Below are 25,713 nucleotides of genomic sequence, written 5' to 3'. Positions count from 1 at the left end.
ACTATGCTTAGTAAGACAATCTCTTTAACTTTGGCGGAGACAAGTAATTTTTGAGATATAAACACATGCATTATGCACTGTAATTCAGTGGCTGCCAGATTTGTATGCACGCGTGATAAACAAATCTACTTCTCTCTGCCTGACACTGCCACCCATCAATGTTTTTTTTGGTTTATAGTCTTTGCGGGTGGATATGCTGACAATGAATATCAAGGTTTAATTTAGAGCAAATACTTGAACACTATCCCTGCTCATAAAATGGGGTGTCTATTCCAAAAGCCATTCCTACCATGGCGAGGTTAGGGTGTCTATTTCATAAGCCGTTCTTAACATGAGGAGGTTGGAGGGATGTCTATTCCATAAGCTGTTCTTAACATTAAAATGTTGGGGGATGGCCACCAACAACAACCGTAGTTTAATTTTTTACAAGGGGGCATGCTTCCAACGGGCAATGCTGGTTAACAGGTCCTGCTAGTATACTAATATAACCCTCACCAAATTCATACTAGTTAACATTATCTCTACTTACTGACATAGGGTCCCTATATATAACAATAAAGGAAATTACTTTTGAGGAATTTTACAATGATAGTAATTTGTTTTTTTTTGTGTTTCATCATACATCTTACGTAAGCTGTCAGCAAAAACATAACCCTGGCTTCAATCACATCTTCTGCAGTTGGGTCTATTTCTGTTTGTTGCCAAGTTATCCTAACATGAACTATATGTAACCCTTACAGAAGTTCATACTAATTAGCATAATATCTGTTTACTGGGATAAGGTCCCAGTATATAACACACAGTTCTTGAGCAGGAAGTGACTTTTGGCAACTAATATAAATAAAAATGTATTTTCTGTTTTTAGTGTTAATGAAATCTATATAAAACTTGTGGAACACTGCAATTTGGACATGGAATCTCAGATCCTTTTCTTCCGGGGAATTCCTTTGTCTGAAACCGTGCAAAAAACCAACCTCATTAGGGACCTGCCTCCAACCTCAACACACAAGCCGATTATAGTCATAAGTAAATACTACAATGAAGATTTAGGTGGATTGCTCCGAGCAAATGGTAAGTAATACAAATTCTTCAATATCCATTTCTGATTATTAATCAAAGTTTCTTTTTTTATCGAATATGGTTGAATTGCAGAAAAACTTGTAAGTTGCTTTTTTTTTTTTTTTTTTTTTTTTCTGGTGGTGGGGGGATTGTCACCTGTACCGTTTTGGAACAAAAGTTCTCTCCGTTTTTAAAACAATAAAAACAAAATCAAATGTAGTTAATTGTTAATGTAGTCGTCATCTTTCTCTAGAGCCTCTTTCCATAAGAGTTTGTAATGCAAAAATTTCATAAAATGAATTAGGTTTTGAACTACAAAAAAAATAAGAAGAAAAAAAGAATTATACTGAACTAGCGAGGGGTACCCGGCGTTGCCCAGGTGTTTGGATGTGTGTGTGGTTTTGGGTAAATCAAAACTCCGGGGGAGGGGGGGGTTAAAATTAAAAAAAAAAATGTTTTGGTAAGTATGAGGATCGAACCCGAACCCTGGAGGCAAAGTTGTAAATTAAAGTGTGAAAAAAAAAAAAGTGCAATGTTAACCATTGCGCCACTGCAAGATGCTAACGGAAACATGTTTGAATTTATTTAATTACTTAAATTAGCAGGTGCACATTTTCATGACTTAATGAGTTCAACTTTTGACTGCGGGGGTAGCATTTCATTTAGTGCGGGAATGCTTCCCCCCCCCCCAAGACGTTGGGGGTAGGGGGAAGCATTATAGGAAAAGGCCTAACCTACATGCGGCGAGCAAAAACTGTTGAATATTTATCTTCCCGAAGTCGAGCAAATTAAATAGACAGGCGAGCTCCGTTGTTAACTGTGAGATATTACGATTTACATGTGATATAAAAAGTTTTAAAAAGCTGTGAACCGACTGATCGCTTCTCTGAAAAAAGCCTTTCTTGAACATCCACAAAAAGCAAACATACATTTTCGCTTTTATATATATAGAATACAACGTGCCATATCAAGGGAGATAATTTATCTCAACTTAATTTTAGATTTTTTTTGTTAAACAATTGACCTTAAAGACTTTTTTGTGCTTCTATTTTATAATAACGAAAAAAATATAAATTTTCAAGTAAAGCAAATGGTACCTACGCAATTGTCATGTCACAAATAGTAACAAATCCAAAAATTGCAGAAAACGATAAGGTAGAAAAATAATTGTTAGTGAAAAAAGAAACAAGTTGACAGGGGAGATAATTAAGTTCTCTTATGTCACGCGACGTACGTAATACAAAATGTCAGACAAATTTTATTTCCCAGCTAAATTTTAAAGAAAACTGTTTTTCATTAATAGTTATTATTCTACCTTATCGTTTTCTGTAATTTTTGGATATGTTACTATTTACGACATTACAATTATGTAGGTACCATTAACATTTTTTTGTTATTATAATATAGAAGGATCGATTTTTTTTTTTTATGTCAAGAAACAACAAAAAATAAAATGAAAGTATTGGGAAAAAAAAGATTAAATATTTACTTTTTGGACTTACATCTTTACAAGTGACCTTCATGAACCTAATCAATTAGTGAGGAAACAGATTCACATATAAAGTTAACGTAAACTAATCCTCCATTACCGAGTAATTCTAGCTTTTAAGGACACTTAACTAAATCTTTTTAACATTAACACGAAATTCAAGTATCAATCAGTGTTTTCTTTATTTCCATTTTAAAACAAAAACATCTTCGTTATTTTACAAATGGAAAAGTTGTTTTCTGTTTAAAAGATTTAAAAAAAAAAAAAGTTGAATAAGTTATCTTCCTTGCCACCCAAAAGTAAAAAAGCGCTAATTTAATTTTGTCTTAATCTTAATCAACATAAATGATTTTTCTAAAGAGAAAATAATCCAATTTGAAGTAAGGGAGATTACTCCGGTTTCGAAATAGGTTTGGAATTTTTAGTACTTGACGAGTTATTTCCCTTTTATCGTTTCTCACCTGATGTCAAATTTCGATATACAAAGAAAAGCAAACAAACCGAATGTTATGATGATTAATATTTTCTTTTTTTCTGTAGTAGATACTAATGAGTCATCAGTTCTCAAGGCCCAGAGGCCACTCGAGGCTAAGTGTCAATTGGATTACGGAGAGCACTGTGAGGAAATTGGTGAAAAAGGCAGAATTATATTACTCAAGAGGATGCTTTAACAAGTATTTGCTAACATTAGACTTTAAGATTACTATATAATAGTTAGGTGGGAAGCAGTCTCTTGGTATTTTATTCCACGGATGGGAAGCTCTTGGAAAATTTCATTTCTTATTGTCTTATTTACCATACAAAAAAATACAGAAGTGTTTTCTTTTTCTGTTTCATTGAGAAATTGGCTAAAGTTTTCACACATGAATCTATTCCAGCACTAGTCCAGTGTTTGCTAGGAATGCAAATGGTATTTGTCTTGTTTACTTTGCACAAATCTGTGTGAGCTGTGTGCGGCCTTCTCTCTTGGGAATTCTGATCTCTCATCATTTTTCCTGCATATATAAAAACATTGTTTTACGTCAGTTATATGCAAATGGCGTTTGTTTTCAAATTGTTATGCACGTAATTATATTTAAGAAACATAATATAATCAATAAACTTAACCATTTCTCCTCCATATCTCTAATTCTCTTTCTATAGACAAAGTACCGGACTTCCATTCTAACATGACAGCTAATGCTGTGCGCGAGGTTGCCCAAGAGCTGTCCCAAAAAGCTGCAGATTTTGTCATTGATATGAACAGTGGCAGTCAAATTTCCAGACATTTATGCAAAACTGCTCGGGATTTAAGGTTTGTTGATTATTTTTTTTTTTTTTTGTTCTCGGGCAAATAAGATGTTGCAATGAATGCGAAGTTGAATAGCCTCATAAAAGGATGCATACATTTCATGCCATCCACTTATTTTAACGTGCAAAACAGCAATTCCAGATGTGCAGTTATGCAAGTTAGTTTCAAAAAGTGTAATTTAATTTGTTTATTTTAGCTCTTGTCAGAGTTTTTGTGATGGATTTATATGAAGATGGTGCCTATAAAAGGCCTGGCAGGTTTGCTTATGTCACTATGAAAAAATTTCATCTTTTATAATGATAATCACAAAAAGCAATTTTTATCACCCTCAAATGCTTAAACAAAGTCTGTTTTTGTTATTATAAAATTTTTTTATTTATTCAATTGAATTAATAAATTCAGAATAAAAACTGCCACTTAATCACAGTTCAGTTACAAAACTTTAAGAATGTTTGTTTATAAATTGACATAAAAAAATTGATTTACATTTAAAGAAATTTCATTTGATGAAAAAATGAAAATGCATTTTGAACAAAAGGATTTAACTTATAGGCATCTCTTTTATCTTTCTCTTATTGCCCTCTATCTCTCTTTCTCTCTCTCTCTCTCGTGTATGTATATATATACATAATTATAAAACTCAAATGACCTTGTAATGGTTATTGTAACCCACATCAGGTTTACGACTTCCGGTTGTGCATGTGTACATAAACATAAACCCATAACAGCATAAACAAATAAACAGAAATCGCCATTTATTTATTTAATTTATTCTCCATTTTTGTAATACACCTTTCTTAAAAACCTTAAAAACATTCATACATTTTCTTCTACACTACCAACATAAATAAATAACCCCGAAAATGTTTTTTAATTTGCGTTACAAATAAATAATCAACATGACAATAAAATGCTGTGTATGTTTTCAGCATCCCAATTTTTTTTTCCGTTTAAATTATCCAAATAAACAATTGTTAATACTTTCTGCTTTTTTTTGTTTTTTTTTTTACATCGTTCATTTCCGCATTGTCTTAATTAGTTTTATTGACATATAAATTAAATATTTGACCCAATGGGTCATGAATGTTTGTTTAAAATAAATTTTTTATAAGTTACATTTTATTTTCTATTTAAAAAGCCATTCTTAACATGGGAAGAATGTTTTTAACTATTCTGTACTTTCAACTGACAATTTAATTTAAAAAAGATATATCAAAATTTGAATTTAACTTGAATTATTATGGTATCTGTTCAGTGCACATTTACCTATAAGTACGGCAAACCACTTATAATTCAATGGCTGTAAGTTTTTTTTTTTTTTCAAAAATAAACAATTATAAACAGAACGACTCATAGAAATCTATCTATATCCTTTTTTCATTTTAATATACTTTCATAGAAATGTTTCTGTTTTTATGTCACAAAAAACTATTTTCTTTATGTCACAAGTGTCATGCTCATACATTAATTCCATGGCTAATATGACATACTGACCCAACGGGTCACGGGTAGTCTATATATGTGATATATATGTGATCTCACATATCCCCTCTCTAACAAAAGGCAATCAACTAGTAATGTGCAACACTCAGATCCCTTAACTGCTTTACTATGTTCTGCTTGTACTTGGCATTTATAGGTGTTTAATTTCTCTTAATTCTCATGTTGATTGCTGCTGGCCTGAAGGTACCTTCAGGCCAGCAGCATAACGTCTTAGCCAATGGAGTCAAAGGTTGATTTTGTAACTGGGTTTGAATTTCCTGACTAGCAGTAATTATCACTTTGTACACTGGTGATTGCAAATGCATGAAACACTCATATATGCAGGTATAAAAATAATATTTTAATCTTTATAATTAAATGTATATCTTTCTCTTTTGTCACTCTTCTCTCTTTCATCTATTTAGAACCACTTTGATGGAAGTTAATGAGTTACATATCTAATCTCATCAACACTACATCAATTTCTGTTGAAGTATTTTTACCAAGGCAACAAGTGGAGTGAGGCCAAAATAAATTATTATTTTTAAGAAATTGAATTATTTTGAAAAGTAACATTCCTTTTTTTTTTCCTTTGTTTTTTCTTTTTTTCCTTTGATTTTTCTTTTTTTTTCTTTTTTTCCTTTTTTTGTTTTTTCCTTTGTTTTTTTTCTTTTTTTCCTGTTTTTTTTTCTTTTTTTCCTTTGTTTTTTTTTTTTGTTTTTTTTTTTCCTCAGGAAAAAGAAATGCTTGAGAGTAAAAATTACTTTATTATAGGGATCTGTGCAAGCACAAAAAATATATGAAATTAAAATGACCCAAACTTTCAAGTTTGAAATCATTTCTCCAGGTAATGATGGGTTCCATTGCTAGTTTAAATATGAATATTTACTTTTTGAAAACACTACTTGTTAAAGAATTGCTGCTCTTTTACATTAATTGGTGGCGGGCAGTGGCATGCAGGTGAGGGGGACATCCAATTATATTCAAATTGTCTCATTTGTCATAATATTTGTCAGTACTAGGACTGACGTCTTTGGGGCATACAATCAAGTTGGTCCCAGTCATCACCAGACCTCTACACACTACTGGTGATAGTGGATTTGTAACTTTTCCACGGGTATTCATGGGTACTTTGTCTTTTGGATAATTCATAAAAATATTTACATCATACGCTTTTAATTTATTTATTTTTTTTTCAAATTTGCATCAAACCATGATCTCTCGGTTCCTTGTGTATGTATTCCGGTGTTGGGATCAACAAATTTTTTCTGATGATTTACGGGAAAAATTACCAAAATTGAGTTGATTTAAATTAGTGTAAGCTCACTATTTGTCGGATATGATTATTGAGCCCTCAGTGGCTTCTTCATTAATTTTGTTTCGATAGTTTCAAGTAGTGAATAAAAATTAAATTAAGAAGCAATATACTGATCAGGCAAATTCGGCTAGTATCGTAATAATTGTTTAGAAATTATATTTGTTAAATTTTTATTGAAGTTCAATCATACTCTGGATCAAAACAAAAATAAATTAAGAACTTAATGTTCAACAATAAAAAAAAAAGTAAACAGTGCCATTTTCACTTTTTATTTACAAGAAAAAAAAAACACATCGTTTTTTTTTTTAACATATGAATCTTCACACCATAATCTTTCAATTCCTTATGTATTTGCTTTAGTGTTGGAACTGACAAAATTTTGATAGTTTACAGAAAATTATGAAAATTGAGTTGGTTTAAATTAATGTAAGCTATCTACCTGTCAGGATAGATTACTGAGCTGTCATCAACTTCTTGTTGAATAAATTGGCTGAAATGTTCATAGTCTTTATGAATATTAGGATTCCAGACTCTCTAGCTACAGATTCTTTTGAAACCAATTAGATTTAATTTGTTTATTGCGGACTATTATCCTCATCTTTCTTGTTGTTTCATGACATTTCGCCCAACTCTGGCCTTCGTCAGGTGGTAACTGTGACGGGATAGGAACTCCGAATCTCCTAACTACATTCTTAGCAATTACAACAACTATTGAAGGCAGTAATTATTGCTAAGGATGCAGTTAGGAGATTCAGAGTTCCTATCCCGTTGCGGTTACCACCTGACAAAGGCCAGAGGAATAGTTTGCTGAAACGTCATGAAACAAGAACTAAGAAAGATGAGGATTATAGTCCGCAATAAATAAATAATATTCATCTCAATAATGAATTCCAATAAAATAATATATATACCAATTGGATTTTTAAAATTTTTTTTTATTTGTTTTTGTATTGTCTTGATTGCAAAATAAGGTATAGACCGCATAAAAAATGTAGATATCATACCAAAGTAGATTCATGATGAGTAAATAACAATCCAAAGTGACACCAAGTAAACAACAATAAAAAAAAATCATCAAACAGAATTAGGGGCCTAGGTTCTATAACTACACATTCTTTTAGAACCAATTTTTTTCTCTTGTACCGTGTTCATTGTAAGATGAGGTGTGGATTATATAACAAACGTAGATTCATAATACGTAGTTAACGAGCCAAAGTGATGTTTTGTTCTTTTGTTTTTGTTTTTGTGATAATTTGCTTTAAATATTTCTGGCGTATTTGTAAAGATTACATCAGACGTCTCTGTTGGATTTCCGATTGTCTTTACTCATGGGAAAGAAAGAATGGTTCTTTGGTCTGCTGACTGCAACTGGCCTAGATGAGGTGCCATCTTTAATCACAGAAGAGATGGGCAGCTATGTTCATGTGAATATGAAAGGTTGTCTACAAGACATACCTGAAGACATATCGATTTTAGTCAACGAGGTAAGTCATTGATTTTTACTTTGATTTTGTTATGGTTTCACTAAATCAATCAAAATTCTTTATACGTCGGCTTTTTATTGTTGCTTCTTCCTGTTGCGTTCGATTCTTACTGATGAGCTGTCTTCAATGTTTCCAGACTTTTTCGTATGGGCACTTTTATTGATAGTGCATGCATGAAACTCTAGTCCCTTTTGAAGTGATCTCCTCTGGCTGCAATGCACTTGTACTATTCCAACAACAACAACAACAACAACAACGAATTATCCATGGAGCTCGCCTCTCTATTTAATTTTATTGACTTTCAAACGTTAATTATTCCACATTTCCCGCATCGGCACGCGTTACATTCACTTTTCGGTATAAAAAAAGCGAACCTCGACTCTAATCACAGGCCCAGAGCCAGTTTGGTCAATGTTGACTTCATCATATCAGACTGTAGCTTTCATTTCGAGACGAGGGAGCAGGTTTTTAAAAACAAACAAACCCATTTATTCAAAACTGTCCCGCACAAAATAACTGCTAAATACCTATCGCCGTCACGTTAATCAAAAACGCGCACCTGTTTTTTTTTTTAAAACACTTTACTATTTTCCAACTGCGCGTCGTCAACGTTTCGGGTTTTTTTCACATACCCCGAAAAACACCCGGGCAATGCCAGGTACCCCTCGTACCATTCGGTTTTCGGTATAAAAAAAAGCGAAACTCGACTCTAATCACAGGCCCAGAGTCAGTGAACGTTTGGTCAATGTCAACTTCGTCATATCAGACGGGGGAGCGGGTTTTTAAAAACAAACAAACCGATTTATTGACCTCATTAAAAACTGTCCCGCACAGAATTCTAACTGCTGAATACCTATCACCGTCACGTCAATCAAAAACGCGCACCTGTTTTATTTTTTCACACTTTACTATTTTCCAACTGCGCGTCGTAAAAGCTTCGTTTTTTTTTTTCACGGGCACCTGTTTTTTTCACAAACACCCGAGCAACGCCGGGTACCCCTCACTAGTGAAGAATAAAGGAAAGAAAGGGGCTAAGAAGGATACTGAGAAGAGGGATAGAGAGAGAGAGAGAGAGAGAGAGAAAGACAAAGAAAAAAAGAGAAGAGGCCTTTTTGGTACAACAGTCGCTGCTGGCCATGCTGCCAGATGGATGTGCGAAAGTCTCACCCCAGCAACAAAGGCAGCGATGCCGTCAAGATAGATGGTATCGATTCCCCCCCCCCCTCCAATCAACAGTGAAAGGAGATAACGCCTGGAAGAAACTCCACCAACAGCGAAAGAAACGAAGTAATGCCTGGGAAAAATTCTATACCAACAGCGAAAGGAGATAACGCCTGGGAGAAACTCCGTACCAACGGTGAAAGGATGCGACGTTGACGGCGGTAAATGGCGAACTTGCACACGTGCGTCTTAATCCGGAGGGACGGATATTAAAGACATTTTGATCAAAGGCTTGGAACAAAAAGAAAGAAAAGATAAAAAAAAAAAAGGAATAAATTCAGTAAGTCATCCCCGTGAATATTTCCCTCTTTCGTATATTAAGACATTGAATTCATTTTGCCATCATTTGTTTGCACTAAAGATACACTTTTTGTTTTGATATATTGCTCGTTGGCATCTTCGAATAGTAGATAAAGACACCCCCTTCCACACTCTCGTAATCTGTTTCTTTTCTTTTTTTTTTTTTACTTAACCTCATTATTCCTACCCTATCATAGTTTAGTGTTTGATAATAAAATTTAATTTCGAAAATATTACCATTGCGTGTCGTGTTTTCCGTTATTTTCATACGCTATTCGTTGTCTATTGTATATTTCTGGTTTCAAAAGAGTCTCCCCATATTTTTATTTCAGCAATGTATACCGAACCCAGGGCCTACGTGTTTTAATCTTCATTGTATTTTATGAATGTCTTATTATTATTTTTCTTTTTGTTACGAACTCACGAATGTGTTATTATTTTCTGTTTGCATTAATAATAACCGAATTCGTAATAATATATATATATATACTAGTATTTCAGCCCAGCATTGCCTGGGTGTTTGGAGGTGTATGTTGAGAAAAAAAAAAAGAAAAAAAGCGGTCAATTTTTTAAACTTTGACCCCTATTATGACTCGTTAACATTTATTGTTTGGGGCTCAAATCAAGTTATTAAGTTAGATCCATGTCCAAGGAACCTACATCTAAAATTTCAAGTGTTTAGACCCCAAATTGTCGGAGGAGTTTGATAGAGATCTCAAAGGTCAAATCGTTGCACTTTGACCCCTTAACAGCCAAATTTCTGGTCGAAAACGGATCACAAAGATTTTCCCAAATCTCAGTACCCTGTATATCAAATTTTGAGTTTGTAGACTAAAAATTGACAGTTATTGCATAGGGGAATGTACACAGACACGTTCACTTTTATATATATACTAGCGTTTCAGCCCAGCGTTGCCCGGATGTTTGGATGTGTATGTTGAGCAAAAAAAAAAAAAAAAAAGTGGTAGTAGGAAGTAGCTCGAACCCGTACCGGGAAGGAGGAAAAGAACGGGAAAAAAACTCTGATGTTTTAGGCTGTTACGACCACCGCAAAACCAGAAGTGACTTACATTTAAATTAAGGCTAGACAATCGAAAGGAGAGGATAACTTTAAAAAGTATCAGCGAAAAAAGCGCCCCCCCCCCTGTAGAAAAGTACCCAGTTGAAGGTGAAGATATTAATGTTTTTAGCCAATTTTTCGATATTTGTCACCCGAAAGGTCAACCTTCAAAACGATACTGATCTTGGTAAAATCTGTCCCTCTGTCGAAAGTTTTAGGCAGACATGCAAACATACATACATAAATACATTTATATATTGGTAACTGAAAATTTTTGACCCAAACCGATTAAAAAGCTTGCCCTATCTCTGAATACCCATTTATGTAAAATTTCAAATGTTTAGACCAGAAATTGTCTGAGTAATTTGGTAGAGACCGCAGAGGTCAAAATTTTTTTTAACTTTGACCCCTATTATGACTCGTTAACATTTATTGTTTGGGGCTCAAATCAAGTTATTAAGTTAGATCCATGTCCAAGGAACCTACATCTAAAATTTCAAGTGTTTAGATCCCAAATTGTCGGAGGAGTTTGATAGAGTTCTCAAAGGTCAAATCGTTGCACTTTGACCCATTAACAGCCAAATTTCTGGTCGAAAACGGATCACAAAGATTTTCCCAAATCTCAGTACCCTGTATATCAAATTTTGAGTCTGTAGACTTAAAATTGACAAAGTTATTGCGTAGGGAAATGTACACAGACAGACACGTTCACTTTTATAGATAGATAGATAGATTAAACAAAAATATATACATAAATATATATGGAAACAATTTTGTGTTTCCTGTAAACTTTTTACGCAAATATTATGCAAGTATAAATCATGTAGAATATCTACATGAATATAATTACACGTAATAGTTAACTAAAGATGATCATCCCATAAGAAACCCAAAAAAACTAATAGGGAATTAATTAAAATGAATGTTTAAAAGAATATGCAAATTAGCTAGATCTTTTGCAAGTGAATGCATTTCCATAAACCATATATAAGAAAATTGTATTTTCTTTTTAAATAAATAGAAAAGAGGGTTTTTAGTATGAATATCAATACACACAAAAGAAAAACGAATTATAGGAGTATATATATATATATATATATATATATATATATAAAGAAAAAGAGCTTATAGCTCTTTAAAAAAATGCTGTAGTAGCGAAAAAAAAATAAATAACAGCATTTCGATGTTGTTACTATATAATTGACCCTCTCCTTGGGGCCTTACCCCCGTTGGTGGGGGTGAGCAGTGTAATCTGTAAAAACCTTTTCCTCCCCATAGTGGGTTATCCTGCCAAATTTGGTTGCTCTGTGTGAAATGGTGTGACTGTGCATAGGGTTTTTCCATTGAGGCCCTGCTCCCGTTGCTGGGGGAGGTGACTTTATCATATTCATTTTTGCTCCTTGATACCTCTTCTACCATTGTATGTGGTCAGTTTAGTATAATAATAAACCATTTGGGAACGTACTATTCACGTACAGACAGACAGGCGTTGAGCTTTATTATAAAAATATGTATAATAAAGTATTAAATCAAAGTTATATCATTCTTTGATTTAATGACAATTTTCATACAAAATTGTGGTTCCTGTCGGCGAAGCCACAATTTTGTCAACTGCAACCCCATGCAGAGACGTAAGTAAAAAAAAGTAAATACAGCGCTACCTGTAGGTAGGCTGTGGGTGGTGATATGTGTCTTAGGATGGGATCTTAGTGGCTGAGCAGTCTGCGGCCTGGTGATTTGCAACAATCCACTTGAGTTCTTACTTTGGCTAGGTAATAATGGAAAATTAAAATGGCTATAACGATCAACGTGAGGTTTCTGTTGGTCTTAACTCGCATAATGCTTTGATGTTTCTATGTTTTGCAATATTATGTTTTGTGATAACCATGCCATAGTTATATTGTGCTATGTTTATTTAAATTTTTTTTACGTAAAAAAAGATAAAGAGAGGGTGAAAGCCTTTCATGAAAATTTAGATACCTCCGATTTTGTGAAATTTTAACAATTTTTAACAATAGATATCAAACATTAATAAACATTCTGTTTCACTTTCTTTGGAATATTTTTAGGGCAGGGCTCTATGGACAAATTTGTCTTTAGCTACCTTTGACAACTAAATATTTTCGTTTACTAGCCAAATAAAAAAAAAAGTTACTAGCCAAACCCACATGATTTTGGGAATATCACATCTTTGTTCTGTGACAATTATGTATATAAAGTTTTTTCTGTAGTTTTTAATAAGTGTAATTCTAAATATACAACAGATTTTATGGATACTTAAAGGTATAAGCATTCTAATTTCTTCAGATGCTTTTTTTTAAACAACCTTCGTTAAAAAAAAAAAAAGAGTATGTTGTTCTATTAAACTTTTATTGTTTAAATAATTTAACTTTGTTCGTTTTATAAAAAAAAAAAGTTGAAAAGATATTTTTCATTCAGTAGTGAGCTTTGGAAGATTGTCAGTGAAAGAAATACAATCGCCAAAAGATAAGCGTTTCATTATTTCTAGTAACCACTTTGAAAAAATACTGGCAAATGTGACTGTTTCACTCGCAATGTAGAGCCCTTTAGGGTTTTCAGAAGGCATAATATAGGCACAACCTCTCATTTGAAAATTGAAAGGTTTCCTGAATTTCCTTAAAACCTTTTATACACAGCATGTTGACACACTGGTTCTCATCAGATCACCAAAGTTAAGCAATGATGAGCCTGCCCAGTATCAGATGGGTGATCACTTGGGACTTCCAGGTGCTGTATGTGCTCTCCGCTTATCTCTGCATTGTTTCCAGGCACCTTGAATTTCTACTTGCCACTGGAATAAAAACAGTGTTGACTCAGGAGAGGTGTGGTTGGAGATTGTGCAACTCTTGCCACAAAAGCTTTTCTGCATAGGTTGCAGCATAAGCAACAATAGAGGAAGATTTTTTTAAAACCCCTTAAATTTTGTCTATTTTTTAGAATTGGAATTATATAATAAATTTTGATCAAAATTAGATGAAGGATTCTAGACATAAAGTTATTATCATTATATTTTGATTTTAATTTTCATAATGAATCACAATAGTGATCGCAAAACTGGTCTGTTTGCGAAGGAATTAATTTTACTCATCGTTTTTTCTAGTAATAATAGAAAATTAAAATGGCTATAACGATGAACGTGAGGTTTCTGTTGGTCTTAACTCGCATAATGCTTTGACGTTTCTATGTTTTGCAATATTATGTTTTGTGTTTGTTTTCTAGATAAAGAAGAAGATTGAAATCTGTGATAACCATGCCAATTTCATACAACAACAATTAACAACATCAAAAGAACTGGAAAGCAAAATCTATTCACAGGAGACATGTTTCTATAACTGGAAATGGTGAGTGTAATCGAGTTATCAATGCAGATATGTTTCTTCTTTTCTGATTGTGGGCATGACACAAGATTACGTTTGATCGGCAAGAATGTACACTCTCTCCAGTTACACTATCGGCTACGTCTTTGATCATGTTCTTCAGTACTGTTGGGAGGGTAGAGGTAGCAGCAGAAATTGAGTATGTTGTACCTATCTTAAATTGAGTATGTTGTACCTATCTTAAATTGAGTATGTTGTACCTATCTTAAATTGAGTATGTTGTACCTATCTTAAATTGAGTATGTTGTACCTATCTTAAATTGAGTATGTTGTACCTATCTTAAATTGAGTATGTTGTACCTATCTTAAATTGAGTATGTTGTACCTATCTTAAATTGAGTATGTTGTACCTATCTTAAATTGAGTATGTTGTACCTATCTTAAATTGAGTATGTTGTACCTAGCTTATGCCAATGACATTGTGTTACTAATGTGCGGGTTGTACTGGACAGGCTGCAGTTTGCTTCAGTATGTTCATCAATACATTCAAGAAAATGGTTCTCTCCTTGGCCTCTCTGGAGATGTGAAGATTTTTTTTTTTTACACAGGAATCACCACTTATCAAGGCCCGGAGGACACTCGAGGGGATAAGGGTTAATGGATACACATTAGTCAATGTGATTATAGCGTAGTAAACATAAGTAGTCAGAATTTTGTAAATTGGATTACTTAGGGGGACAGTTCATCAAGAACTTGTTTACGTTGGACTTGAAGACAATCAGATTGTAGTTAGTTGGAAAGCAGGCAATAGGAAGAGAGTTCCACAGACGTGCACTTCTAATAAAGAAGCTTTGTTCATGGAATTTACATTTAAGTTTAGGATCAGATAAAGAGTGTGGGAAATTATTGATAGCGGTTTTGGCTAGATGAGTGTTTTTCATGAAAATTTGGCAAGGGGGGACCATGGATTGAAGCTCAGCTGAGCACTTGCCATGAAAATAATGATAAAGCAGAGACAGGCTCGCAACGTCTCTTCTGTGGGAAAGAGGTTGCAAGGAAGAGAAAAGGCATCCCCCACTAAGCTACGAAGTTTATTTTGAACTCTGTCAAGGTAGGATAAGCTGCTTTTAGAAGCTCCTGCCCAGATGTGGCAACAGTACTCCATCATTGGATGAACCTGACTTTTATATAAAAAGAGAATTGTATCAAGAGTGAGATACTTAATGGAGTGGTAGAAGGATCCCACCATTTTTCCAGCGACCTTGGCAATGGATTTGATATACATGTTCCATTTCAGGTCAGGAGTAAAGGCCAAGCCCAGAAGCTTGTCAAAACATGAAGCCTCCCCAAGACAAGAGCCATTCATTTCAACCGATGTCAGATTGGCATCAGAGCATAGATGGTGTAGAGAGAGAAACTTGGTTTTAGATGCATTAAAAATAACCAGCCGCCTCGCTGCCCTAAATATTTTGGAGAATGTGGAGTTATATGTGGGCATAACAAACAATAACATATTTATAAACTTTTGTATTTAAAGTTGAAAAGGGATTATTGATTCAAATAAGAGATACCCAAAGAGGCACATATTCTCAAAGTTAAGCAACATTGAGGCTAGTCAGTACCAGATGGGTGACCATTTTAGAATACCAAGCACTGTATGTGGGATGACAAAAACACCTCCATGCAAAAGCTAATGTTGTTAAAATCACTTCTCTTGACCAGGATATGTATGGGCCTTATGAATGAGTCTGCTTGTGAATTTCAAAATATCTCCTAGAAAATTTAGTTCTTATTCAGAATTCATCTTAATTTAAGAAAAAAAAACAAAAATACAGAAATCTCTGGGAACAAAAATGTCATATTCCAAAAGTTATGTAAATTTATGAAGTAATTTTGTTTGTATATAGAAAATCATTTTACAATTTTTAGCAATTTTTAATTGTAAATTGTAGCCATTATAAGGTTGATTTTGATCTCTGTAGTTCGAATTGAGTTGTTTCTCCCTTATTTATTAAACATGGCTGATCAAAACACATCATCTCGCTTTGTCATAAAATTTGATTTCATTAGTTTAAAAAACAAAATTTGATCAATTTATGGGATTTTTTAGAATATGACATTTCTGTTTCGTGATGGGTATGTACACCTAAAAAAAAATTCTGTGTTTTTTAATTTTAATTTAATTATGTCATTGCCATAAGCTAGGTGCAGTACACTCAGCTTCTGCTGTCACTTCTACTGCTAGACTTTGGAACTCCCTTCCGAAATCCTGCTTTTCCAACTGTACTGACATGCAGAAGTTCAAGTGTAATGTGAACAGACATCTTGCTGCTCAACTCCCTACATAGTATCCTTGCAACTTATGTCTCCGATAGTAGCCCCTTAACCTTGTTTGGGGTAAAAATGAAAAAAAAAAAAAATTAGGTTGAATTCTGGAGTTGAATTGAAAATTCTTAACTTGTATGCGGGTACAAAAGGAAGCCTGTTCAATATGATATGGGATTAAAGTAATAATATTAAAGAAGTGTAATAAATAAATTTGATGGCTAAGAATGCATACGCTCTCTTGTTGACAGTTTTTTTATTTTTCAATTCCAGTTCTACAATTTTGTCGCAGCATCTTGAGGAATGCAAAGAATTGATGGAATCCTGCTTTTTACAAACCAAAAAATATATTTCAAGAAGAGAAAAAACCATGACAGATTTAGAAAAGTAAGCCACGTTTTCATTTTTTTTTTATTTTCATTTTATTTTTACAAACATATTAACCATTGCCAATATCAGTTTTATGAAACTGAGATATATATATATATAGTACTGTACTTTGGAGTAATTATGCCAACTAGCTAAAAGTGCTCTTTTGGCAACCACACATATAAAGAGCACTTTTTTTTAGTTGGCGCAATTACCCCCGGATTTGGTGCAATGACCCTAAAGTATGGTATATTTATTATTATTATTGGCCACATATGTGCATACATGTTTCTGTAGTGTCTCTTTTCAGAGAGACAATGTCATCAGGCCAAACATACTTCTAGTCTGGTGATTAACCATGACAGGATAGGAATGCTGTCTTGTAATTGTATCCCCAGTAATTACTGCCTTCCATAGTTGTTCAGATCACCAAAGTTAAGCAACGATGAGCCTGACCAGTACCAGATGGGTGACCATTTGAGACTTCCAGGTGCTGTTTGTGCTCTCAGCCTATCTTGGCATTGTTTCCAGTTGTCCTGGACTAGATTCAAGCAGTGCCGATTCAGGAGAGGTGTGGTTAGAAATTGCACCACCGTTGCCACACAATTACATGCGCAGCTACCTCTACAGGGAGTGTCCTTTGTCTTTCGAGACTGAATGCAGGCATCGGTAGTTATCTCACAACATGATAAATAATTAATCCTCTGACTTGCTTGGCTAGGATTAAAACCGCTATCTTTAGATAATGCTCACTTTGAACTGTAGAGACTCAATGCCTCTATCTATTGTGCCACCTGAAGAAGGCCTGAAGTTGAGTTGGCCGAAACATGGTGAAACAATAGTAACAATGAAGATGAGGATAACAGTCTGCAAAAAAAAAAAAAAAAATGAATATTCAAATAATTATAAAGCCTTATCTCAAAGGATATCAAAAAACAAAAAAAATTTAACTTAAAAAATATTTTAATTAAAACTGATAATAAAATCAATGTTTTTCTTTTCTTTTTCTCTTGTTTAGAAAACGAATGCATAGCCATGTGAAAAAACTCGTCAACCATGCAATGGAACATTGTTATCCAAACGATGAGAAAATTTACCAGTTGTTCAATTTATACCATAGGTAGGTAGGTTACATCTTCCTTAGTGCTGGTCTACAAGAGGAGACCTTTGCTTTTATGCTAACGGTTCACTTACCAAGGTCAAAGGTCACTTGGGGTTAATGGTTAATGAGTGTACAGTAGTCAATGGAGCAATATCATAGTAATCGTTAGTAGTGAAAATTTGGTAAATTGGATTATTTAAGGGGAACGGCTCATCAAGAACTTGTTTACATTGGACTTGAAGATGATCAATTTTCTGTTTGAAGGAGAAACAATTTTATGAAAGGATTGTGAACTATGATTAATTCATCGAACGACATATCAGATATTTATTGGTATTAGATTTGAAAATGATCAGGTTGTAGTCTGTAAGGAAACACTCCCATGGTAAAGTGTTCTACAGGTGAGAAATTCTTGGAAAGAAACTCTGTTCATGGCAGTTCTGTTTGTACACAGAGGAAGAAGAGTGTTCTATGCAGCGTTGACAGCAAGACAAGTTTTTGTTGAGGTCTTACAGTGGGAAATGAATTCAGAGCTTGAAGCTCAACCGAGTACCTCTTTATGGAAATGCGAATAGAGTGGACAAAAAACTAGCAACGTTTCCTTTGCCTGGAAAAGAAGGCATTTGGGCTAAGATCACAGTGTAGTATCTGTTCTAGTGCTACACTTCACCTTTTCTCAGTCAATGGAGAAATCCTTCATGACTGAGACAATTTTAATTTTTGTTCCTATCTAGAGTGCCCTTTTTGGAGAGCTAGATTTTTCCCACATTAAAAACCGACCTTGTGTCTAACTTTGCCCTCGTGGGGAGACAAGTAAATAGGAACAATTGATACTGAAATAATTGTACGAATTTTTCATCCTAATGTGCTGTCGTTTATAAAAGCCCAAATGCCACACAAGGATGAGGGTTAATGAGTTTGTTAGTTAGTGATAAGCAACGCCATGAAAGGATTGGAAATGATGGGTTAGATGGTCAGAATTGGATTATGTAGGCAAAAGGCTTGACAAGAATTTGTTAACATTTGACTTGAAAACAATCTTGTTGTAGTAAGCTGGGAAGCGGCTCTGGATTATTACATCCTACAGAAAGGACATTCTTGGAAAGAAACTTTGTTCATGGAAGTTCTGTTTAGTTTTATGTACATACAGGAAGAAAATAAAAAATTTTTACAGCGCTTGTAGCTGGACAATTTTTTTTTTTTTTTACATAGAAGTCACCACTTATCAAGGTCTGGCGGCCACTCGAGGATAAGGGTTAATGAGTATGCAGTAGTCAATGGGACAATATCATAGTAATCTTTAATAATGGAAATTTGGTAAATGGATTACTTAAGGGGACGGCTCATCAAGAACTTGAAGATGACCAATTTTTAGTCGGGTAAACAGAAGAGAGTTTCACAGATGTGCAGTTCTAAGAAAGAAGCTTTGTTTATGGAATCTACATTTAGGTTTAGGCACAGATAAAGAGTGTGGAAAATTATTGATAGTGGTTTCAGATAGATGAGTTTTTCGTGTAAGTTTGGCAAGGGGGGACCATAGATTGGAGCTCAGACAAGCACTTGCTATGAAAATAACGATAAAGTAGAGACAGGCTTGCAATGTCTTTTCTGTGGAAAAAAGGTTGCAGGGAAGAGAAAAGATTATCCCCCACTAAACTACGAAGTCTATTTTGAACTCTGTCAAGGCAGGATGAGTGCTGTTGCCACATCTGAGCAGGAGCTGCTAGAAGCATCTAGCACCTCCTGCCCAGATATGGCAACAGTACTCCATCCTTGGACGTATTTGGCTCTCATACAGAGAATTGCATCAGTAGTAAGATATCTACTGGCGCGGTAGAACGATCCCACCATTTTTCGAGCATCCTTGGCAACAGACTTGATGCATGTGTTCCATATCAGATCAGGAGTGAAGGTCAGACCTAGAGGCTTGTCAAAACATAGAGCCTTTCCAAACGAAAGCCATTCATTTCAATTTTTTTTTTTTCCAGGGATTATTTGGAAATGGATCGACGGTTGGCAGAAATGTATGACGAAATCAAGGAAGTCAACAACAAAATCCAGGAACTCACCGGACGCCTGACAGGAGATGTAAGTGATTTAAAACAAAATAAGGCAAATATATATTTTTTATGTGTTTGTTTTGCATCACTGAGTGAAGCTCAGTCTGTCACACTTCAGTTATTAATAGCATCTTTACCATGTGATGTTTGGATGGATGCATCTTCAGATTGGATTGGCTCTCTATTTTTTAATTTTTATTTTAACACTTAAAACTAAACACATTGGGTACTTGTAATGAATCGGTATCCAGAGGATTCCAGTACTTATGAAGTCAGTCCCAAGTATGACAGAGAATCCCCAATTAGTCTCAGAAATGTTATTGAAGTAGTTTACTATTTGAAAAACCTCCCTTTTATTTTTATTTTACTTTTTGTTTTTTTGAGGATATTTTGTTTTAATCCTAACCCTTCACATGCTTAGTGTTATCTACCATTTAATATATTTTTTTTTTTACGCCTTTTATATCATAAACTATAGGTACCTCCAACGCGCGCCACAGTTCCGCCCCCCCCTCGGTATGTAACACGATGTAACTGTAATTTAATTTAATATTATGATCCTAACTTTTTTACCGTTTAAAAGAAAAAGTTTAAAATAAACTGCTAATATTTTTTTAAAAATTTTTACAGCCTACAAAAATATTGAAAATGCGAGACAAAATTGTGTTTACATTATCGACGCTTTAAAACAACGTTCCTATGTAGTGACAGTTTTTAAGTCATTGACACACCCATGTTTTAAAAATCTAGCAAAAATCAAATAATAGTCATATTTTCCTGAAATTTTTTATATTTATTCATTATTGAATAAACTTACATAATAAAAGTAGGTTTCGTTAAATATATTAGAGGAAATATTTTTTTTAAGTGTTCTACCCCCTCCCCCCCCATATTTCATGTTGCGAAAAGTAAAAAAAATAAATGTAGGTCGATAAATATTTCAACATTTTTTAAAGCTGAAAAGATCAAATAATTAAAAAAGTTATATATATATATATATATATATATATATATATATATATATATATATATAAAATCCGGTCATTTTTTTCACTTACCTTAAAGTTGTAAATAAAATTGAACATAAAATCAATATTATTATGTAAAAAAAAATAAAATAAACAATTTTTCTTGATTTTTTTTTTCTCAGTAATATAATTATTTGAATAACACGAAAAAAAAAACAGAATTCTAAAAAATAATTATTTTTAAAAAGCTTTAAATGATATTTAATTCAATTATTATGCGATATGAAGTTTAAATAGCTTTTTTTTATATAACAGATTTCGAATAATAAAAAAATATATTCATATAATAGAATATATGATTCTTGAGATAATAAAAATTACAAAAGCAAAATCGACTGAAAAAAATTCATTTGGATTTGATTATTTAAAATGACAGAGGGTGATATTCAAATTTTGTGCTGTTTTTCCAAAAAAGTATGAATGCCTGTAAGCACAGCATCTTTAGATACATGTATCAACAGAACAGGTTAAAATTAATTTATCGTCTGTGTAGTTCATTATTAAAAATCTATTTGTTTTATAAAAGGTAAGTCTTATATTATTTTTTATCCATTTTTTATTGTACATTTTATTTATTTATAAATTTCTGCATAAATGATCTTCCATAGAAATTGACTCAAACACATGAAATAATGACGTCACTACTTATTGTGTATAATAACAATGTTCTACACAACAGGTTGGAGGTACCTAATAAACTACTTCAGCTATTTCCAGGACTAATTCAGAATTTGCCTGCATTTAAAAACACTGTAATGGAAAAGACTGATCATAGATCACGAAACAGTCAGCATGACTTTCTTTTGATGCAACTCTGGCTTTGGGAAGTGGCATGGAGCTTCATTGGCATCTAACCACTGAGCTGAGTGTTGCCAGTTTTGTCGTAAAGAACCACTTTTCATTGCAAGTCACAACCAGAAATGGGTCGTTCTTGTTGCGTAAAAGAAGGAAAAATGACACTTAATCACAGCGTTTCTTTTGGTTGTCATTCAATTTGTGAGGCACCCATTTATCAAGATTTTTGCCTTTTCAATCTCTCTCAAGTAGTTCAAAATCGTTGTATATATTACGTCTAATTCAGAAGCAAGTTCTCAAACAGTTGTGTGTGTATTAGCTTCGACTAAGGCTCTTAATTGATCGTTGTCAACATCCGATGGCCGACCACTATGCTCATCTTCTTCAAGACTCTTGTCGCCACCATGAAATTTTTTAAACCACCATTGTGCTGCGCATTCAATAGTTGTTTCTGGGCCAAACACTTTGTTGATATCGCAAGCTGTTTCATCAGCTTTTCAGCCTAGCTTGAATTGAAATGAGAAAATTGTGTGAATTTGCTTTTTTTCCATCTTGTATTCAACATTCTGTAAAGAAGACATAATTTGTTTAAAACGATTGTAATTTAAACAATTAGAGCATAAAACGCTCTTTAAAATGATGCATGAAGTAAAGGTATTATAACGAAAACTTATTTGAAAATACATCATTTGAAATCAAAATTAAAAATTCTGCAAAAACTTTTTAACCTAATAGAATCTTCTAGAAACTATTTTTTAAGATCAAATAATAATAAGTAAAAAAATCAAATAATAATAAGTAAAAAAAAAAATCGTTTCTGGCCTTAAATAATCCTGGGCCAAACACTTTGTTGATATCGCAAACTGTTTCATCAGCTTTTCAGCCTAGCTTGAATTGAAATGAGAAAATTGTGTGAATTTGCTTTTTTCCATCTTGTATTCAACATTCTGAAAAGGAGACATAATTGTTTTAAAACAATTTAGATAGAAAAACGCTCTTCAAAATAATATATAAAGTAAAGGTGTTAGAATGAAAACTTATTTGAAAATATATCATTTGAAATCAAAATTAAAAATTCCGCAAGAATTTTCTTTTCAACCTAATAGAAATGATCCTTTAAAGATTGATAGGCTATTAAACACAACCAACCATTGTTTCAGTTTTTTATTGATTTGATATCTTTTCGAATTTTTGGGATGAGAATTTAGTTTGAAATTCTTTAGAAGTTCTAACTTAGACTTAGGAAATTTTCATCCTGCGATGCACGGGGCAGTCAAAGTATGCCATCATTTTTGATCTGAAGCCAGATACACAGCATCATCCCAGTTTCTTCCCATTGTAATCAAATCTCAGATGTTTGCTTCCACTTCATTTTTGGTCCTCTTCTTTTTTTCATCAAGAATCCATTGAAGCACTTGGTTGACAGTTCTCTCTCTGGGGCCAATCTTAATCTTTCCAAGCCAGCCTATATGACATTTGCAGATTATTAATGATACTACTTGTTAGCACATATATATATAGGTTATCAATTTTGAAAAGACCTATCTGAAGAAGGTCAGAGGCTACACATCAGCTGAAATATTGTGAAAATAACAATCATATACTGGGTGGAAGTGTTAATTATTAAGTTACTCTTAGTTATTGCATGTAGTAAGAATTGAACCTTTATCCTCATGAAGACGGTCACTTGAAACTTGTCGATAATTTTCTCTACTCTTTAACTGTGCCTAAATCAAAACGTAGATTCCATGAACAAAGCTTCTTTCTTAGAACTGCACGCCTGTGGAACTCTCTTCTTCCGTTTACCTGTTTCCCAGCTGGCTAAAATTTAGTAGTCTTCAAGTCCAGTGTAAACAAATTGTTGATGAACAGCCCCCTTAAGTAATCCAATTTACCAAATTTCTATTACTAACGATTACTACGATGTTATCCCATTAATTACTGTACACTCAATAACCGTTATCTTTGAGTGGCCTCCAGGCCTTGATAAGTGGTGATTCCTATGTAAAAAAAAACAAAAAGTAATTGCTATTATTAAAAATTTATTTCCATTGTTACGTTATTTCAGGTTTGTACTGATTCAATATTATGTTTGGAATTTTTAGATGAGGATTTAGTTCGGAATTCCATATAAGTTCCCAAGTTTGAAAAGATATAGTTGAAGGAAGTCGGAGCTGAAATGTTCTAAAAATAACTACCAAGATGAGAATTGTAATTTGAATAATCTAAATTAAAAAAAAAAAAAAAATACAAACTTTTTTTTTTTTTTTTTTACTGTTAATTTTAATTATTTTACGTTATTTTGTTTTAGGTGGGTGGAAGGTTGTTGCACTCTGCCATCTCCAAATGTCTTTTACTTTGTTAATAGTCTAATTAATTCAGGGCTTAATGGGAAATGCATGCATATATGAAGACAACAGTGAAAGGATTCCGATTTAAATGAATTTGGTAAGTAAGACTAGAATTGATGCTAACGAAGATGAAGTCTATATACTAATACAACGCTAACGATTGTGCTTGCTACTTGCTGTGCACTCTATTCTTCTGTATATGAACAGTTTAGATGCTGGGAGGAAGGGAGAATGGGCAAGTAGAATAACAAAATAGTGGAAGGAGGCGGATGGCATAAATAATTAAATGAGGGGGAAAGAGAAGAGGAGGTGGCGTGGAAGAGCGGATAAAAAAATACAAATGGTTATTATCGAGAAAGAAATGTATATATTTTAAAATGAATGTCGCCAATGATCGAGATTGTCGGACTGACTTCCTCATCTTGGTTGTTATAGTCACAACGTTTCAGCCGTTTTGCCCTCCGACCTTCATCAGGTCAGGGGCAAAACAGCTGAAACGTTGTGACTATAACAACCAAGATGAGGAAGTCAGTCTGACAATCTGAATCAGTGAAAACACCTCATCTCAAAAATACAGACGAATGTCGCCAAGTTTTCTTTTTTCTTAAGTTGTCAAAAATAACAGTTCATTCTTTCCCCCCAAATTGATTGAACAGTTTTAAATACATTTTGTTAAGAAAGCTATTCTGGTCAAAGAAATAAGGGACAATCGACTTTACTGTATACAATTAGATTAAATAAAAGTAAAATGATTTGCTAAGTTTCTTTCACAGCTATTTATTGTTCATTGTGGGTTCATTAACGTTTCATCTTTATTGCAAGACGAAACGTTAATGAACACATAACTTAGCTTGTTCCTTTTTTTTTTTATCTCTCTCTTGTCAGAATACTATTTCCATTATTCTCATATATATATATATATATATATATATATATATATATATATATATATGTATATGTATATATGATGTGATCAGGTTCCACAACTAATATATATATATATATCAAATGCACTCCGACATTGAAACCTGATATATGAGGTTGAGGCAACTAAGTGGTTCAAAATTCTCACAGATGATTTATTTATACTAGTGAAGGCTTTGTATAGAACCATCCATATTTTTGGAACTATTTCTAACCTTAATCTGTGCAATGGATTGCCACAAGACAGAGCAGACACTAAACCTCAGGTTTTACTTCAGAGTTTACTTTCTCCTAGTCTCTTAACGAAGTGCATCTCTCTCAGTGGTTTTAACCCCTTCCTCCCTGATACTAACTTGAAAATTTCTACGTCCCTGTGCAATACATACAGCACCTAGTATTTTCAAATGCTTACCTATCTGGTAATAGCCAGGCTCATTGTTGCTTAACTTCAGTAATATAATAAAAACCTATGTGTCAACATGATTATGCTGTATATATATATATATATATATATATATATATATATATATATATATAAACAGTATGGTTACATTCCAAGATCCAAATATTTATTTTTCATACAAAACAGCTCCTCCAGCATGTTAAAATTTTGGTACATTTTCTACGGATCCGTTTCATTATGCAGAAACAACCAGTTATTATTATGTCAATACCATCTCTTTTCGGTGCATATACTCTTCAGAAAAATTAGAAATT

General features: G+C 33.3%; 1 protein-coding gene across 6 annotated transcripts in view; it reads left to right on the top strand.

The window, feature by feature from the left end:
* The window catches only part of LOC145293902 (serine/threonine-protein kinase TBK1-like), a 166,472-nt gene that overhangs the window by 108,779 nt on the left and 31,980 nt on the right, over positions 1-25,713 (top strand). For 4 of the 6 annotated variants that reach the window (XM_080140699.1, XM_080140702.1, XM_080140698.1 and 1 more), the window contains exons 10-16: positions 866-1,071; positions 3,692-3,842; positions 7,925-8,123; positions 13,945-14,066; positions 16,641-16,754; positions 17,755-17,856; positions 19,827-19,926. In XM_080140699.1, the coding sequence (XP_079996825.1) occupies positions 866-1,071; positions 3,692-3,842; positions 7,925-8,123; positions 13,945-14,066; positions 16,641-16,754; positions 17,755-17,856; positions 19,827-19,926 (994 nt within the window). Of the gene's footprint in view, positions 1-865; positions 1,072-3,691; positions 3,843-7,924; positions 8,124-13,944; positions 14,067-16,640; positions 16,755-17,754; positions 17,857-19,826; positions 19,927-24,032; positions 24,170-25,713 lie in introns of those variants that run through there. The other 2 variants (XR_013869785.1, XM_080140703.1) reach the window with 2 other exon arrangements.

The sequence above is a fragment of the Euprymna scolopes genome, chromosome 15 (assembly GCF_053919585.1).
Source record: "Euprymna scolopes isolate OS-2025 chromosome 15, ASM5391958v1, whole genome shotgun sequence".
Classification (NCBI taxonomy): Eukaryota; Metazoa; Mollusca; class Cephalopoda; order Sepiida; family Sepiolidae; genus Euprymna; species Euprymna scolopes.
Note: the sequence above shows the minus strand (reverse complement) of the source record. Positions and strands in the feature narration are given on the sequence as shown.